At 43.7% G+C, this 19,968-nt stretch overlaps 1 protein-coding gene across 1 annotated transcript in view; it reads right to left on the bottom strand.

Moving 5' to 3' along the window:
• LOC122795553 (interleukin-31 receptor subunit alpha-like) overlaps positions 1 to 19,968 on the bottom strand; it is a 1,451,325-nt gene that overhangs the window by 824,203 nt on the left and 607,154 nt on the right. The window contains exon 4 of the mRNA XM_044063779.1: positions 2,360 to 2,659. Within this exon, the coding sequence (XP_043919714.1) occupies positions 2,360 to 2,659 (300 nt within the window). The remainder of the gene's footprint in view (positions 1 to 2,359; positions 2,660 to 19,968) is intronic.

The raw sequence follows: 19,968 nt of genomic DNA, 5'->3' as shown, positions 1-19,968 counted from the left end.
ATTAAATATGGAGACCCAGAGAAACCAAAATGCTTTAGGAACTATAACAAGGCTAACCTCTCTCTACTACATGACACCTTGTTTAAATTACAAACACCCTCAAACCCAGTAAACACCATAGCATATGCTGAATTATTTACAAAATCCCTGTACAGTCATATTGATAGCTGCATACAGCAAGCTATGCCCACTTGTATTAAGAATAAGACAAACTCAAAAGACAAGTCACCCTGGTGGAATCACAATATCAATAGGTTCCACAACAAAATAAATAAATCTTGGCCAGGTGTAGGAGGAATAAAGCCCAACATACTGAAGTGCCCCTGAACAATCTAAACAGGCAGCTAAGAGGGTTAATTAATACTTCAAATGTTACATTTGAACAAAAAATAGCTTCTCAGGCAAAGCTTTCTCCAGTAACCTCAAGGGAAATATGCAACAATGCACAGAACTTATTTAAATGGTATCACCCATATTGAACCAGAGGCCATTTCCAAACTTTGGCTGACAAGCTCAGCTAAAATGTCTCCCCCACTCCTCCCCTTGACAGTACAAAGGAAACATTGCATACCACAGTCCCCCAACCATTACAGAAGAACAGGTCTACAATGCACTTCCCAAGACCAAAAACAATGCATCGATGCATCCCGGTAACATCCCTGGATGCTTACTATATAGCATGAAACATGACCTCTCTGCTCTGCTTAAATTACTTTTCAGCTGAAGTCTACAGTAAGGTTTTTGTGCCCAAGGAATGGAAGATGACTACAGTCATTCCCCTGCACAAAGGAGGTCTAACCACCGATCCAGGTAACTACAGGCCCATATGTCTGACCAGCCTTATATGTACGGCCATGGAAAGAATCATCATGTTCATGATAAACAAGGACATAGGTAACCTGCAAATGTTGGATCCACCACATTTCGGCTTTGTTAAAGGTGGGTCATATCTATTAAATTTGGTGGACTTCTCTGAGAGGATCGCCAAAGAAATGGATGAAGGCAAGACTGTGCAAACAGCTTACTTCAACCCAACCAAGGTTTTTTATATAATACTCCCACTCAGGAATTATAAACAAACTCACTAAATTAGCTATAAACCATTTTATCACCTGCTGGATAGTCATCTGGCTCATTGTTAGGACCCAGCAGGTCGAAATTGGTAAGGCCACCTCCACCAAGAGGTCAGTCACTAGCAGAGTCCCCCAGGGCTCGTTCAGGGCTCGGTACTGGACCCGCTCTTTTTTTGGCATCTATTTCTCTTAAGTGGAAGAAAACACTGAAGGTTTACGTCTGACTAAGTTGGCAGACAATTGCAACCTGTGGACTATCATCAACTCCCCTGCAGAGACTAGCATTCTTCAACAAGGCCTATCTCTGACTAATAATTTGGAAGCCAACCATTCTGGCTAATGACCATGTTGATAATATGCATCTAAACGTTGACGCAGTGGTCAGGAATCTGGGTACGCACGTAGACAGTAGCTTTACTTTCAACCACCACATGGCCACAGTGGTGAGGAAATCATTTTATGTTGCACAACTTATAAGTAAGGGCATGGCATCTAGGACCTAAAAGGGCATTACCCCACTGTGCTCTGCCTTATCAGACCAATCATAAAGTACAATGCTCCCTTTGGTATGTACCCCATCAGGCATATGCAGCAACTTCAGTGAGCTCAGGGGTTCCTTACAAAAAGAAGGAATACAAGTCATAACAAACTTGCCTTATGCAGAGCATCTTAAAGCCCTTAAAATCTACTCAGTCTCCTATAGACTGCTGACAGGTGATCTATGCCTGGCTTACAAGGCATCTGCAAACCCCACACTTATGAATCTCCTGATTATTTTTAAGTCAAACAGTACCAGAAATACAATATCTAGGGACCTGGATTTTGTCTGTGACTTAAACAGAACATGCTCAATAGACAGATATGTGCCCCAGAAACTGCCTCTCTTATGGAACAGGCTTCCCATTCATGTGAAGCGGAGTTCTTCTATTACCCAATTTTAGTGCAAACATTACCAGTAATGGGTAATAGGAAATTTACAATAGGCCTGGCACCCATGCCCCTTATGGACAGAGGTAGCATAGAAATGCCTAGCCCTCAATGTCCTATTAGGATACAGAATGTCATTATTGTTTTGAGAAAACTTGGCTAGGCTTAGAAAAGCCCCCAAATCATTACCCTTGTAACAATCCATGAATCTATAAATCTATGAATTATAGCTAGACATAGTTTATCATGAACATGACAAACATCTTGATATATAAATCCTAAAAATAAAATGCCTGGCTAGTTGAAGAAATAAGAAAATTAGCAGTTATGAAATAGTTTGCATGTTCTTTTATACTTACATCCTGATCTAATTTCTGATCTTCCGATGAGATGCCGATGAGCATCTTTTCTTAAGTAACATATTGCATTACTTGTGGGTGTTGTAAAATTGTAGAGTGTAACATTGCAAACATTTCGACTGACAACAGTATAGTATTCTTTAGGAATCGGAATGTCCCCATCAAGTTCCCAATATATATGTTCAGCAGTCCCATGAATAAGGGTAGCGTCCGTCAAGATGCAAGATATTGTTACATTAGATCCTCTTTCAACGCTTACAGACTTTGGAACAGTTCTGAAACTTTCAACAGCTGGTTCACCTGTCAGGCACACAAAAAAAATGTTTATTAAAAGTGTTTTTTTTCAGTAGTACAGAAGTCAATTGAAAATAACTGCTTAAACTACCTGCTGACAGCAATAATTTAATCATTTCCTGAAAAGAAAGATAAACAGTTTCAGGCAAGTTAAGGTACACATTTTAGCCATAAGAATAGAAGTTAATAAATATAAAACACATGGGGGTCTAGAGTGGGAAACATGGAATATCTTGCATTCTAAGTTTAGGGAATGTTCTTGATAAGTGGCACCTAGCCATAGTGTGTAAGATATCACATGTGCAGTAAACTCTCAGTTAACTGTAACTCAAGCAACCAGAGCTCTCAAGCAATCAGAAAAAAAATTGAAGAAATACAGTACAATTTTCATGTGTTGCACCCCCCCCCCCCCGCAGAAACATACCTTACACTTTTATTGTTTTAGAGTTTTTAAAAAGGAAGACAGGAATAAATTCCCTCCCTCCCCAACCTAAGAACAAGTCAAACCAAACAAATAGTATAGGGTACAGTATTACTCAGGCATATTTTTAACATTAACTCTCAAACAACCAGAAAGAACAGTTGTGTAAAATCTTACCATAACCATAGATGTCCTTCTCCTCCATGTTGCAGTATTCTTGGTGTGTGCTTTCCTGCCTTCAGGTGACCTGTGCATCGGCTCCGATACAAAGCTTCAGCTTGGCTGTTGCAGCTGCGTGGGACGTCACACATAGGGCCATAAACCAGGGACCTTATCTGTGACGTCTTTACACACAATCCTCAGAACTTGAAGCTAAGCAGGCAAAGTAGATGGCCCAACAGGATAGGTAGCCAAAGGTGACTTGAATAAGGCCCTGAGTCTCTTCTGTAATGGAGAGAGGCATCAGGGATCAGTTAGACTGGTAAAGTCTGTGAGGGGGATTGGTGGGTGGGAAGGAATACTGCAACATGGAAGAGAAGGACATCTATGGTTGTGGTAAGATTTTACACAACTATTTTATGTCCTTCTATTCCTATGTTGCAGTATTCTTGGTGTAGGAGAGTACCACAGCTTAGTTTGATGAAAGGGTGGCAGATGCAGAAGATGATTCCACAAAGCCTTGTAGGATAGCCCTGGCAAATCCTGCTCGTACTTTGGAGATTTGGTCGAATTTGTAATGTTTGCTGAAAGTGTGGATAGTGGACCATGTAGCTGCTTCCATAATGGAAGCTGTGTCCATGTCTTTTTGGAAGGCCTTGGAAGTGGCCACTGCTCTTGTGGAGTGTGCCTTAACCCCAAATGGAGGAGTTTTTCCATGGTGTGAGTAGCAGAAATTGATTGCTTTTCTAATCCAGGATGCAATGGTCTGTTTGGTGACTGCCCTGCCCAATGCCTAGGGGGTGGAAAGATACAAAGAGTTGTTTGGATTTCCTAATGTCTTTAGTCTTGTCCAGGTAAAATCTCAGTTGCCTGTGGACATCTAAGGTTCATAGATTAGTACTAGGCTAATTGCCCTTGCAAGCCTAGCCAATTATCCTTTATGAGACTCAAACCCTGCACCTTGTGTTGGTAAGGCAAACACCTTAACCATTAGGCCACCCTCCCATAAATTAGTACTAGGTTAACTGCCCTTGCTAGCCAATTATCCCTTCTGAGACTCAAACCCTGCACCTTGTGTTTGTAAGGCAAACACCTTAACCATTAGGCCACCCTCCCAACCCAACAGTATCCTCTCTCCCTGGTTAGTGGGAGAGGGGATAAAATTGGGTAGGTTAATGGATTGATTTAGAGATAAGTCAGTGACTACCTTGGGCGTGAAGGAAGGGTTAGTTCTCAGTCTGACCCTGTCCCTATGAAAAATGGTATAAGGTGAGAATGCCATTAAGGCTTGTAGCTCAGACACCCTTCTGGCAGAGATAATAGCCACTAACAGTACTGTTTTCCAAGTACAAAACTGTAGAGATGCTGTAGTAGCTGGTTTGAAGGGGAGCTGGGTGAGTTTTTCCAGGATGAAGCTCAGGTCCCATGGAGGAGGGATAGGCTTCTTAGGTGGTCTGACATGTAAGACCCCTTTGAGGAAGAGTTTCACATGTAGCCTGGCTAACAAGAGAGGATCTAAAGGTAAGCAGGCTGATAATGCGGAGAGCTGCACTTTCACTGATGAATACTACGGAAAGTCCACCCTTTATAAGTTGACACATATATGAGAGGACTGGGGGGTATCAGCCTCATAAGGGTCACTTTCCTGTCCCAGACACCACTGAGTAAATCTTCCCCATTTAGCAAGGTATGATTTTTTTAGTAGTGGGTTTCCTGGCCTCCCTCAGGACTGATAGCACATCCTCTGAATAGTAGTGTCTGAATGGGGTTAGTAATTTATCACCCACAGAGTCAGGGATAGCATTTGCAAGTGTGGGTGTAGGAGAGATCCTTTGTCTTGTGTCAGAAGTTCTTACAGAATTTGTGGAAGGAGATGGCATTGGTTTTTTGGGTCAAAGGAATGCCCTTCCAGGGGGGAATTTGTTTCCAGGATAGAAAGTACCCTTTTTGAATAATGGTTAATACCCATTGGTTTGTAGTGATTTTCTGCCAGAAGGGGAGACAGTGGGTAAGGCAGGCTGAGAGGGGCAGATGGGCAAGGCAGTCACACATTATTAGTACCTCCCCTGTCCTGAAAGGGTTGTCTAGGTTGAGGAGGTGGGCCAGTATGCGTGGATGAGGAATGTCTTCTAGTTCCTCTTCTGGGTCTTGAGGAGGAGGCAGCAGAATGCGGGTTATGCCTAACAAAGGTAGTCTTAGCCGGGTAATTCCTATAAAATTTGGGTATAGGGGATACTAAGAGATGTTTTACATCCTGTAATTCTTTGCTTTTTTTCTTGCAGATTCTTAAATAGGTCTACAGATTACTTTCCAAAGAGCAAGTTGTGATCCAGGGGGGCATCCAAGATTTTGGATTTGAAGTCCTCTAGCAGGTTCTGTAGTCTAATCCAGGAATATCTCCTACGGACAGATGCCAATGCTTCTGCAGCATCGTAGATGCATCTTATGGAGTGTCTAGCCACTTGTAGTGCTAAGGACAATTTGGAGGAGATATCCGTTTGAATGGGACTGTCAGGAATTGAAGCCAGCATAGAGGTGGCTTGGGATACTAAGTCCAGGGCATACTTGGTCATGTGAGTTTGATAGTTAATGGCTCTGAATGCCAAAGTGGAGGAAGTGTACACCTTCTTGCCTATCCTATCCATGGATTTGCTATCTTTATCCGTGGGCAAAATGGAGGCAGAGAGTAACAACCTAGACTGTTTATCAGGGGCAGTGGCAATCACTGCTGGGTCTGCTAAGGGTGGCTTTATGAGGAATTATTGTTCCTCTGGCACCTTGCAGAAGCAGTCTGGGCACTTAGGTGCAGGAGGCTGTGAGTCAGGAGTTCTAGAGGCTGCAGTAAAAGCATCCAAGTATGCTGGAAGAACAGGGGGTACAGCTGTAGGGGAGGGGGACTCCACTTGCAGCAGTTCAAAGTATCTTTTTTTAGGTTTCTGTCATTTGGGAAGTATCCCATTTGAAATAGTCTTTCATTTTGGTGATGGCTTCACCAGATGTAATGCCTTCAGGTGGAGAATCCCCTTCCACATAATTCTCATCAGGAGAATAATATTCCTTGGGAGAAGCAATCTGGGATGCATATGAGATGAATTCATCTGAGGAAATTAGGAAGATTCATTTTCTTCTTCCTCAAAGAGGGGAGCCATGGGAATGGAAGAAGCAGAGGTAGGCCTAGGGCTTAGCAGAGGCAACGTAGTTGTGGGTGAGGCAGAAGGCCTGAGGGCCATAAATGCCTGCATAAGAGAAGAGATGAAGGTCTCCAGCATACCTCCCAACTGTCCCGAATTACTCGTTTTTTACCAAGTTTTGGGGTCCAAATGATGGGGTGCCACGATTCCCGAGTGACACCCCATCATTTCTGATTTTTTGCTACTTTATTTTTACATTTCACAGTTATTTTGCTGATGTCATCACGTAGGTGATGACATCAGTGCCGTCGGTGCTACCAGCCTATCGGAATTAGCTCTGCACACATTTCCAGCTGGACTGTTCAAGCGGGCTTGTTCAAATGCCAGCTGGTTTAAATGAAATGCTGCTGCTATCATTCAAATGCATTCGGAATGAACGCAATGACATTATGTAGAATTGTGGAGCTTAGGAAGTCTTCTGGCTGAAATGAAGTTCACATTATGTGGAGGGAGCCATTCAAATGCGTTCAAAATGAACGCAACTTTCTGGCTGAAACGAAGTTTGGAACAACATTATGGTAATGTAAATGCTGCTGCTTTCATTCAGTAAAGTGTGTGTGTGTGTGTGTGTGTGTGTGTGTGTGTGTGTGTGTGTGTGTGTGTGTGCGTGTGTGTGTGTGTGTGTGTGTGTGTGTGTGTGTGTGTGTGTGTGTGTGTGTGTGTGTGTGTGTGTATGTGTGTGTGTGTGTGAGACCAGAGGGGATATGCTGGAGTACTTGCAGAAGCTGGGAAGCATTGATAAGATGGATGGTTTACTGGTCACCTGGTACCATGCTGCCGACAAAAAGGCTGAGATGCAAACAGCTCTGGACAGTAAGTCACTATTTTCTTGTTTATTGAATTTAACTCCATATTCTGCATGGGAAAATTTAGAAAATTATCAGAGAACAGGAAGTCATGGCACAAGACTTTATTTGTAGTCTAGTGCATGGTAGCATTTCTTCTGAAGTGTTTCTGTGTGAGCTAATGGGAGCAATACTATGATATCATGATGATAACCATTATACAGGATTAAGAGGCATGCATTTAATCTGCAACATGAATGAGATTTGCAAGGTGTCCCATTAAGAAATTATTTAAAGTAAAAAAGAAGCATTAGTGCTACTGGTTTCAAAAGCTTCTCCAGCTAGTAGAATTTACATGAATGAATCTGTTAGGTTGCCGATTTTTTTTTCAGTACTAGTCAAGACTAGTTTTACAGTAGATCCTGAGAGAAAAGCTCCAAGCAGTCAGTACTTTGTCATGTAGCAAAAGCTGTAAAACATGTATCCAACATAAATGATTAATAAAACAAGAACAAAGGTGTAAATAGCAGTTAAATCATTCATCCTTTCATCTCCTGTACACTGTTATATGAGGTTTGTGGGCAAACCAGATCCTGCCCTGCCAAGCAATGAGAATAAAGGTGGCTTTTCTACTACTCTTCAAGATCAGACTCTGAGGAACAATTCAGCTTTGCTCAACAGTACTCTTTGAACTCCACAGTTGCTGTTTTCCGTAGAAAATACTGCCAGTGTGTTTTTTGAGAGTGTGCCAGCAGTGATTCCCTTCTTTTGGGAAATCTCTCCCTTTTGCATGTTTGTGCATCCATGCAGTTGGTATATATATAAGTTCAGAGGGATTGTGTGTGTGTGTGTGTGTGTGTGTGTGTGTGTGTGTGTGTGTGTGTGTGTAGACTTTTATGATGGAAATGTTTTGAATTGGGCAGATTTGTCATTACTTATTATACAAGGAATATAATTTGGCAATTTTCTAAGTTTATAAAATTACTATTTGAAATGTGTCCCTATTTTGGGGCTGTATTCCCCCATTATTGGCTTGTCCCGGTTGTTTGAGCTAAGAGGTTGAGAACTATGGTGAGAAGTGAGAACTGAATTCACTAAATGATAGCCATTTAAGTTTCAGTCTTCCTATCCTTCAAGAAACAAGTTGCTTATTTGGCATAGTGTTATGTTGCTCTGACTGTAGTGCACAGCGTCTGGGTTCAAAATTTGCCAGTGAAATGCATGGTGGTAACACATTTTATTCTAGCAACTTCCTAAAATTATACAAGCAATGTTTAAAATGTGTCCCTGGTTTTTGGCCTTTTGTCTCCCCCCACCCCAAAAAAAAACTTACATTGCCTACTGAAAAAAATGTTCAAACAATAAATTTAAAATGTGCTCTGTCTAACAAGTGTGCTGTATTATACAAGGAATATAATTTACTAAACTCAGGAAGGTGTATCAAAGAACACATGTATGTTTCGTGTTTTATGTGTAAGGGGCTAATGATTTGAAAACAGCCCAAAGGTAATCTTTATCCACCACTGGCCAGATGCATTTTCTTTGGATGTGGTGTAGGTTTCAATGCTATTTTAATGAATGTGAGTTTCAAGGGCAGAGAAGTTTTAATGCCAACTCTATTTTCATTGTGAGACAGTATTGCTTTGTTTAACAGATATCTATTGGTGTTTGTGCATTGTATTGTAAAGTGTAAAAATAAAATCCAAATCATTGTAGAAGCAGAGCAGTATGCACACATTGGTGTTTATGATAAATGGGACAAAATACAGGTAATGGGACATTGGAATGGCTGCAGGAGGGACTCTGGTGCCATATTTGGTTGTCTGTTCTTCAGTTTGCATTTGAAAGTTGGTATCCCAAAATTCCAGTGGAGTGGGTGGGGTTACATAATTATGTATGCAAATTTTATGTTAAACAGCGTACAGATTTGTACCTATTTTTCATGGGCCTTGTCCAGATTTTTGATGTTTCCAAGTTGAGAGGTATGTCTGCCAGTCTGGAGGGTCTTCAGAAGCAGGCGTAGTGTGTTTTGTTTTCTGCTTCTTTTTAGTTGGAGTGGCCTTAGGAACCGGTCTAGAACTGGGTTTGGCAGCGGCTGCATCCGAGGTCTGGATCCTGGTCGAAGGAACCACCAAATCTGGTTCCCCCTCAACATCGACAGGTGTCAGTGTCTGACAAAGCTCTGTGGACGTGCCGGTCATTGGCTAAGCAGTGGCCTCTGCGAGGGAGGTTGATGGAACCGACAGATCCACCGAGCGCTCCTCAACTACTACATCGGTGCGAAGTGGCAGGCGATGAAGGCCTAGGCATCTTGGTCCCCTTACATGGAGGTTCTTGGGTGGCCTCCGAAGGGGGATCCATCCTGAGAGCCAGCCGTTTGAGAAGTTGGTTTTCTAAGTAAAGATTTAAAGCTGCCAGACAGCTATGTCAGGTCTTAGGCACAAAAGATTTACAAATAGGGCAGGTGTTATGGTCGTGTTCCCATCCTAAGCAGAAAACACATTTGTCATGGGCGTCCTTATGGGGAATTTGGTGCCCACATTGGCGCTTTCCCTTTTTCCCTGAAATTAGCTGAAAGCTACAACAACCTAGCCTAAGCAGTGCGAAAGATTGATAAAATATTAGAAAAGTAAAAACCCAATGAGTTACTTATCTATATTCGATCCGACGTCTGGAGAGCGATCGTACGATGTGAAGTCGTCTGCGGCTGAAAAGTTCTGAGGATTGTGTGTGCAGACATCACAGATAAGGTCCCTGGTTTATGGCCCTACGTGTGACATCTCACGCAGCTGCAACAGCCAAGCTGAAGCTTTTGTATAGGAGCCAACGCACGGGTTGCCTGAAGGCAGGAAATCCCACACCACGAATACTGCAACATAGGAATAGAAGGACATACTACAGTTATCCAGCATCTACCAATCCTCATGGGTGCCGGTTAATCGAGAGTTTACTGTATTATACTAGACAGTCACCCACTTATTCCATTTATCAGTCTTCTGTTTTTATGTTAATGTTTCCCACTGACTTCAGTGAACTACACCAATCACCTAAGTTTCTGCTGAATAGAATTATTACATTCAGATCAGCTGAACCACTGGCTAACCTAGAGAAAGAACAATATTAAAAATATGTTCTTATTATTGGGCCTTTGTCTCCCAACCACATTATTTCAGGTTTTGTCCAGATTTCTTGCACTAAGATGTTGAGAGGTATTAGTTATGTTCTTAATCTATTTCATAAAGATTCCTTGGCCATTCTGTTTATATTTAATATTTGATTCACTTTATTTTTGCTTTTGGTTACTGCTAGGCTATGCATGCAGGTCTTTTATAGACATCTGTTCTGTAACAAATATGTTGTCCTGATGAATTGTTGCTGTGTTACTTTATAAAATATAAACTTATATTTATCTATGTTGAGTTTTTTTCTTATGCTTTTGCTCTTTTTCCACTATGGCCTGAGCTGTACCTAGAAAAAGGTCCAAGGACCAGTTCACTAACCTGGTTAACAACAGTAAATAAATAAGTAAATAAATAAAATAAATAAATAGGACTTTAACTTGTGCAGGTTTATATGAATGGAATCTGTCAAGAATGATCTATACTTTAGGCAAATATTATTTTTGAGACTATTCATTTATTTGATGTGTTTTTATAAATAGCAAAGTTTATGTCAGCATTTGCTACTTTTGTAGTTTAGTTATGTTCATAGGTTCACAAGTGTTTACTAGGCTAATGACCACAAGGGCCTTTTTAAGCCTAGCCATGAATCCCAAATCTCTGACAAGTTCTGACACCCTTGATAAGTGTAAACATAGGCCTGGGAGATGAACCAATTACAGGCTACCTGTGTCCATTAGAGACATAGGTGCCAAACAGGGATGAATTTTGGCTTTCCCATCTAATTATCCAAGTTGCACTTGAATTGGGTTAGGGAGGAACTCTGCTTCACATGGATGGGGAGCTGTTCCATAGATGGGGTAGTCTCTGGGATACATACCTACCTTTCCAGCAAGTCCTATTTATATTACAAGCAAGGTTTAAGTCTTTAGAATGGGTAATTCTGGTGCTGTTTGTTTTGTGGATATACAGGGAGTCCAGCAGAGTGAGGTCTGACAATGCCCTGTGTGACGATAGGTGAAGGCTAGTGAATATATGTGAAAGCTTCCTAGCCAGATAGAATTAAAATTCTGTCATTTGTAAATATTAATGTAAGCCACAGGCTTGTTGTCTTAAATGGAAAAATGATGTTAAATGTGGAAATGTAAAAAAATGTAACAACAGTGCACTCTGGTGGTGGCAGTTATTACTACTGTATAGTCTGTGAATAAGGAGCACATCTGGAGAACCTGTGCCAGCCTTCCCCAGGAGTATCTGAGTGGTTGTATAAACTCTTCTCAAAGTGTGTGTATGTGTGTGTGTGTGTGTGTGTGTGTGTGTGTGTGTGTGTGTGTGTGTGTGTGTGTGTCAGCTACTTGGGCAGGGACACGAAGCACTGGTTGGACAGAGAGGGTGCTGGAGGTTTTAGCTTGACCACTAGGCTGAGATCTGGACCCTATAGCTGTGCCAGTGGGGAATCTTATTGGGGACCTGGAGAGCCCCGGACTGACTGTGATCTCTGTGTGCTCTTAAGGGAAACTGCACTTTACTGTGTGTATTTGTTATCCTTTCCTCCTATATGAGATGACCCTCAGTGGTGTTAGTGGTGAGGATTGAGGATCTTTGATTGCTGGGCCAGGGCACGGGCGTCACATATTAATTGTTTGGCAGCGGTGGGATATCCACACCACATATTAATTGGTTGGCAAATACTAATTGGCTTGTAGTGGTGTGGGTAGAGTGAATTCCTGTAGCTTGTGTACAGTGAGCTTTGAAGCTGTTTTGTACTCTAAATCAGCCACACAGTGAATACTCAGAGTTCAGATCACAGTTGTTTTATTTCTTTTGTTAGCTTAGTTAGTCAGGGTGAGCAGGCAGCATGTCAGCAGAGGAGTATGGAAAGCTGACAAGCAGCCAGATGGCTGAGATGTGCCAGGCTAGAGGACTGGTGCATGGAAACCTGACTAAGGCAGACCTGATTGCAGCCTTGGTTACAGCTGCATCTGAAAACAGCAACCAGGAGGACAATCATACTGGCAGTGGAGATTAGGTTCATAGGTTCATAGGTAGATACTAGGCTATCTGCCCTAGGGCATTTATAAGCCTAGCCAGAGTGTATTTGGCTTCCGCCTCCCTATTAGATTAGCCTACTGTGCCTCTGTAAAGTAGGTCACAGAAGGTACCCTTTTAAGATTAGTTTACTGTGCCTCTGTCTAGCAGGGACACAGGAGAGATCCCAGGGGTGAATTTGCGATTTCCCATCCACGCGTCCAAATTTCACTTGAAGAGGGTCAGCAAGGGGCTATGTCTAACATGAACTGGGATTCTATTCCAGAGTGAGGGGAGCCTTTCGGAAATAAATCTGTCCCTCCAGCATGCCCTATTTATTTTTGTGCTGAGGTTTAGGTCCCTGGAGCGTGTAGCTCTAAGGGACTTGGATTTTTTGAGGTGGAGCATGTCCATTAATTCTGGGTTTGACATGGCTTTGTACGTCAGGCATAGATCGCCTCTGAGTAGGCGGTAAGCAACTGAGTAGAGCTTTAGTTTCTTTAGTCGAGCTGCATAGGACATCTGTTTGTAGCCCATGATCCTCTTGGTGAGGTACTTTTGGGGTCTCTCCAGTTGCTGCAGGTGTCGGGTAAGGTACATCCCAAAAGGGGCATTGTATTCAATTATGGGCCTAATGAGTGACGAGTAGAGGGGCACAATGACCTCTCTTGATCTAGATGCAAACCCTTTCATGATAAGGTGGGCTATATAGAAGGTCTTTCTAACCACTTTGGCAACGTGATTATCAAAGGAGAGATTACTATCTACGTTGGTCCCAAAATCTCTAATTACTTCTTCCGTACTTAATGGATTACCACCTATGTGGTAATTTGTGGGCACCTTGTTTTTCCCAAAGGGGATGACTATGCTCTTTTTAGCATTTAGCTTGAGGCCGTGGCTCTGGCACCAAGCATCCGTCCCTGTGAGACCCTTTTGGAGGATGCTTGTGTCAGCTGGAGATTCGATTATGGCCCCCAGTTTGCAGTCATCTGAGAACTTTGTCAGCCATAATCCCCCTGTGTTAGCCTGAACCTAAGAGACGTATATACCGAACAAGAGAGGTCCCAGAACTGAGCTCTGTGGGATGCCACTTGTAACTGGTTTGGATTCGGACATGGCACCTGCGATTCTGACTATGTGGGTTCTATCTCTGAGCCAGTTTGCAACCCATCTTGTGATATAGGGGTTGATATTTAAGCTGGTAAGCTTATTTATTATGCCTGAGTGGGGTATTGTGTCGAAGGCTTTTGCGAGGTCCAGGTAGGCTGTGTGGACTACCTTCCCCTTATCTATGGCTTTGGTAACTGTTTCAAAGAAATCAACTAGGTTTAAGAGGCAAGATCTGCCCTTAACAAATCTGAATTGGGTAGGGTCCAGTGTCTGGAGGCTCCCAATGTCTTTGTTTATGAGTTCCATGATAATACGCTCCATAGCTTTACAGACCAGACTAGTCAGGCTTATGGGGCGATAGTTTCCAGGGTCCGTTGTGGCACCACCTTTGTGGAGTGGGACCACTGTAGCTGTACGCCATTCTTTGGGTACATATCCTGTAGTAAGGCTAAGTTTGAACAGTGACTTAATGTGAGGGTTCAGTTCTTCTTGGAGCTCATGTAAGACACAGCCTGGGACACCGTTCGGTCCCATAGATGCTGTGTTTTTTGCTTTGGAGAGGGTAGTTTTCACCTGTGTATCTGTGATGTCAGGGAGGTTACATTCAGTTGGGATAGGCATTTGCTCCTTTGTGGGGAAGGTGGGGAGAAGTTTGTGCTGAATCTGTCTGCCAGGATGTTGGCTATGTCTGTAGGTTGGGTATATTTTGTACCATTATGCAACAATTCAGAACATATCTGGGAGTTTCTGCCCATGTTTCTGACATAACTAAAGAAGGCCTTGTGATTATCTTTAGTGTCTAGGGCAATTTTTCTTTTGAAACTGGCCTTTGATGATTTTATGAGGAATCGAAGTTTCTTGCTAATACTGATCAGAGATGCCTTCCTTTTTGGGATTTTGCTCTGTCATGTAGTAGCTTCCTCCTTCTGTTGTATAGCTTATTTATGGCCAGAGTCCACCAGACCGGTCTCCTGTTTTTGGAGGAGTGAGTCTTGGTTTTATTTGGGATAGCACGATCCATGCATTCCTGCAGGTGCTCATAGAATGCATTTGTAAAGGATTCTGTGGATTGGGCTGTATTATCCTCTGGCCCAGGGCCTTTGAAGGATTCCACCTCAGTCTTGAGAAGTGGAAAGTTGGCTTTGGAGAAATTCTTTACAGTTATTTCCTTGGCTGGGGGTGGGGACGGGATATGGATGTCCAGGGAAATTTGTTTATGGTCTGATCTTACCAATGAGGGGTTTACCTCTGGTGTGGAACATAGAGTCCCCATGTTGGTGATGACCAGGTCGAATATGTTGTGCCCTCTTGTGGGAGTGGAGACCAGTTGTTCCATTGCATTAGAGTTTATAAATTCAAGGAACCATTGGGCGAGGGTGTTTGGGCTTGAGTAGTTTTCCAAGTCAATGTTTGGGTATTTGAAGTCACCCAATAACATAGTGTTTGGAGAGACCTTCATATTCTCCAGTGTTCTCAGGAATGCCAAGTGGGGTTCCTGTAATAGGGAGGGTGTTCTGTAGCAGGCTACAAACTGAAAGGCAGTTTTGCCCGCTGTTAGTTGCACATGGATGGTTTCCGATGTTTCGTGCAGTGCCACTAACCTGGAGGTGTAGGTATCTTTGATGAATATAGATACTCCCCCTCCTTTTGTGCTTCGGTCCGAGTTTTGGGGCCGAAATGCATGGTATGAGTTATAACCTGGTAGTGCTGGGGTGCTCTCAGGAGCCTTGAACCAGGTTTCCGTTACTGCATAGACATCGATTTTCTCCATACTGAGGAGAGTCTCGAGTGTGTGCATCTTGAGGTTTAGACTTCTGGCATTGAGTAGCATTACCTTTAGTTTTTTTATCTTTGGGTTGTCTATGGAGGTGGGTTTGTCCTTTGAGCCTTGCCTAAAAAAGGCACTATGGGGGTGGCAAGAGCCTTGGCCAGTATACGAAAGCCTAAGTGTGACAGATGCAAGCTGTCCCTAGCGAAGCAACGTGGCTTGTCGAGCATGTCATCCCAGGCTGACAGACACTGGGTCCCCTTTGAATGACACCAATACTTTAGCCAATTGTTGAAACTGATCATTTTGTCTTTATACTGTGGCATCATTCTTGGTGAGGGCAAGATGCTATTCAAGGTCAGGGACATACCAGCCTGGGCTACATGGTCAGAGAGCGCCTCTATGTCTCTTTTCATGTAGTCCAGGGAGGTACATCTCAGGTCATTTACACCAGCATGGACAATGTAGGAGTCATACTTGTACTTGCTTTGGAGTGACCTGAGTGCTTGCGTTATGTGGCGGATCCTGGCACCTGACAGGCAGCTTACAGTGACCTTCTCCTTGTTCAGTCTGGTGAGTGGGACGTCAGTGTGCCGGACAATAGAGTCCCCAATAACAAGTGTATTTGGTATGTTGTTTGGCCTTATGGGCTGTGACTGTGAGGCACACTGATTTTGTGAGATATGTGATTTGTGGGTACTGAGGGGTGGCTGTTGCTTGGATATCTGCTTAGGAGGTCTTTGCTGTTTAGGCAGATTTTTATTTAGAGCCTCCGAGTATGTTTTTGTGTGTTTATGTATTGAGTATGCAGATGCAATAGGTCTGTGTGAGACTTGATTTGTGGTGTGGGTGGTTACCTTTTCCTCCTGACTGACTGTGCCAGTCTTGGGTTGAGAGAGCTCTGCCTCCAGTTTGGCTGTGTAACTGCATCTCTCACATGTATTAGAGTTTGTTGGAAGGAGGAGAGGGTTGTCTGTGTACATAAGGCAATTGTAACATTGCCTCAAAATTCCCAGATTCACCAGTTGGACTGGAGAGTAACCTTGAAACTGACCCTTGGACATACCAGATTAGTATAGGGAACTGTTTTTTACTGATCAGATTAGGGAAGGGAACTGATTTTTCACTTGATCAGGAAGGACCAATCAGGAGTCTAATACTTATGAGAAGTCAAGGAGGGTGTAGTGCTTTAGTTAGTTAGTGTTTCCTTATAAGAGCTGAGCAAGTGCAGGGCTTTAGAAAGAGAACAGAGTGATTACTTTGAGAGTTTGAACAGTTCTAAGGGAAAAAGTGAAGAGCAGACTTTGTGGAGCCTGGAATAGTTTAAACCTGTTTAGGCGGCGCTGCCCGACACTGCTCAGTGCACAAAACCGCGCAAAAAGAGAGTTGTAGGGTTTTAAGAGAGAGAGATCAAGGAGTTTAGAATTGACCCAAAATGGCCAATAAAACTACAGCTTCTAGGTAGTAACCACTCCTCCAGGGACAGGCAGGCTGTTCAGTGTTAACCACTCCCACTGGTGAACACAGAGACTTCCCTTTAGCCCAAGCAAGCACTGGCCTTCTAGAAACTTCCAAACAGTTCAGAACAGCAAATCTGTAACTGAACTTTCTTAACTTTCAGAAAGTGGAAAAAAAGCAAGATTTTTTTTTTTTTGTTGTAGTTTAAAGGTAGCAGAGATACACAAGCAGCAAAATAATCACAACAGTGCAATAAATGACCCCACACCTAAGTGCTAGGTCAAAATCAGGTAAAATGCAGTTTTTAGAGAAAAAAACGATGATACCCTTGGGGAATGGCCAGCTCAACCTTTCTGCAGAGTATTTAAAAATCCATCTGGAACTAAAGAGACTTGAGTAGGAGGTCAGGCATTTGGAGATAGAAGCTGAGGAAAAGGAGCGGCAGAGGAAACATGAGAGGGAAATGCTGGCTCTTCGCTAGAGTCATGGAGGTAATGAGGAAGGGAGTAACTGCAACCCAGTAGCACAAAAGGTCAGTACATTTCTTCCGCAGTTTAAAGAGGGGGATACTTTTGATAGTTTCATTCATATGTTTGAGAGGGTTTGCAAACAGTATAGTGTTGACCAAAGGCTCTGGGTATGGTTCCTGACCCCCTTACTCCATGGTAAAGCTGCAACTGTTTTGTCCAAAATGTCTGATGTTACATGTTTTGATTATACTGCTGTTAAAAATCACTTGTTAGAATTGTTTAAGTTAACACCTGAAACGTATAGGACAAAGTTTTGTGAGCATAGATACAAGGCAGATGACAGTGTGTGTGAATATGTTGCTGAACTGAGCACATATTTCCATAGGTGGGTGAGTGGATGTCAGGTCACCACTTTTGAGGGGCTGGCAGACATTTTGGTGAAGGAACAAGCCCTTAGCACTTTGCCTGAGGACATGGGGATCTGGTTAGCTGATAGACAATGCGCTACTTCAGATGAGTTGGGGAAGAAGGGAGACCTATACCAGGCAAGCAGAGCAGCCCTGCACAGGAAAGGGTCCCCCAGTACTGCTCATGGGTATAAAGGAACCCATGGTGGGCAGCACAGACTGCCCCAACAGAATCTGCCAGTAGCAGGGGAAGCCACTAGTCCAGGTACACATCCAGGAGCTATGGTTCAATGTTTTGAATGCAACCAGTGGGGCCATGTGGCAAACAGGTGTCCACGGAGGCAAGGTGGGGAACAAAAGTTTAGGAAGCCAGTAAGTGGGAAAGACAAAATGCCAACAGTAGGTTGTCTTGAGACAACAGGGGTACCAAACTACCATCCTGCAGATGTCCTGATAGGAAAGGATTTGGATGAGGCAGTACCATATGCTTATGCAGTTACATGCAGTCAGGTTAGGAGACAAGGATGTGGGTCTGGTAGCCTGGGGGAGACCCAGACAGACTGCATACTTACAGCCAGGACTGGTGAGATGGCTACTTCAGGGAGGGAGCTACTCTGTAGCAGTGAGAGTGAAGGTGAGCCACAGCTGCTTGGGGGTACTGATGGTCCCTTGGACAGAGTGACTGCAAAGGTAGAGGTGAGTAGTAGTACCCAGGCTGACAGTGAGGCACCACTGTCAGAGGATGCCAGACTTCCTGTGGAAGGGGAGCTGGGAAGGGTTACAAGGAGAGAGTTGAGACAGACTCAGCTCTCAGACCCTACATTGCCAGGCCTGAGGCAGGTAGCTAGGGAGGCACCTGATTCTCAAAGGAAAGGGGGAATCTGTATACTGGGACAAAGGGTTATAATACAGAGAGTGGACCCCTGAGGGAGGGCTAGAAGGTGAGAGAGCACAGCAGTTGGTAGTGCCTACAGCCTATCGTCTGGTGCTTCCAGCCATAGCCCATGATATTCCCTTTGCAGGTCATATAGGCATAAAATGTACAAAGAGGCGCACTATGCAGAACTTCTATTGGCCTGGAATTTCCAGAGATGTAACAGGGTACTGCAGGACCTGTGAGCAGGGCCAAAAGGTAGGCAAGGCAGGAGACAAGGTGTGAGCTCCTTTGATGCTTTTGCCTGTGATTGAGGAGCCATTTCAGAGGGTAGCTATGGATATTGTAGGTCCTCTGAGTACTCCAAGTTCCACAGGGAAAAAGTATATCCTAGTGGTAGTGGATTATGCTACGCAATACCCTGAGGCAGTAGCTTTGTCCTCCATTGAGGCAGAGAAGGTGGCAAATGCTTTGTTAGAGATTTTCAGCAGGGTAGGTTTCCCAAAAGAAATACTGATTGACAGAGGTGACAATTTCATGTCAGACCTGCTGGCTTGTCTGTGGAAGTCCTGTGGGGTGAAGCACATGAAGACCATCCCCTACCATCCCCAGGCTAATGGTCTTGTTAAGAGGTTAAACTCTACAATCAAGTACATGCTATGGGCATTTGCAGATCAGTTTAAGAGGGAGTGGGACAAATATTTGCCCCATCTGTTGTTTGCTTACAGAGAGGTTCCCCAGGAATCCACAGGTTTTTCACCCTTTGAGTTACTGTATGGGCATAGGGTGAGGGGGACCTCTAGATTTAATTCGAGATGAGTGGGAAGGTGAGTGCGAGTCTCACAAGGAGTCTGTTTTGTCATACATCCTAAACCTGAGGACAAGGCTCAGGGAACTCGTGGGCTTGGCCCAGGAGAACCTGGCAGAAGCCCAATAGCAGAAAAAGGTCTGGTATGATATGAATGCCTGAGCTAGAGAGTATGCTGTGGGGCAGCAGGTAAGGGTTCTCATTCCTGTCGAACACCACAAGCTGCAAGTAGCTTGGGAGGGACCCTACAAGGTGGTAAGAAAGGTAAGTGATGTTAACTACATGGTGGAAATGCTAGGCAGAAGGAAGGGGCACAAATTGTACTATGTTAACATGTTGAAACTTACCATGATAGGGAGAACCTTGTGTTGAGCATTTGCAGTGGATTGCAGGAGTAGTCTGAGGGAGATCTGGGAACTGATCTCCTTAGTGAGGCTTGGGCTGACACATCAGTGGAAGGGGTAGCAATGTCCCAGCAGCTATTTCCTACCGTGGTTTGAGAAATCCGAGCAGTGTTGCAGGAATTTGGGGACATGTTCACTGGGAAACCAGGGTGTATCCACCTGGGGCAGCACCAGGTGGATACAGGACCCCAAAGGCCTATTAGGCAGGCCCCTTATAGAGTGCCAGAGAGAGTTAGACTCTGAGGGAGGAGGTACAGGAGATGCTGGAACTAGGGGTGATTCAAGAGTCCAACAGTCCCTGAACCTCCCCAGT

Source organism: Protopterus annectens, chromosome 2.part2 (genome assembly GCF_019279795.1).
Source record: "Protopterus annectens isolate FY-2018-M chromosome 2.part2, PAN1.0, whole genome shotgun sequence".
NCBI classification, from domain to species: Eukaryota; Metazoa; Chordata; order Ceratodontiformes; family Protopteridae; genus Protopterus; species Protopterus annectens.
Note: the sequence above shows the minus strand (reverse complement) of the source record. Positions and strands in the feature narration are given on the sequence as shown.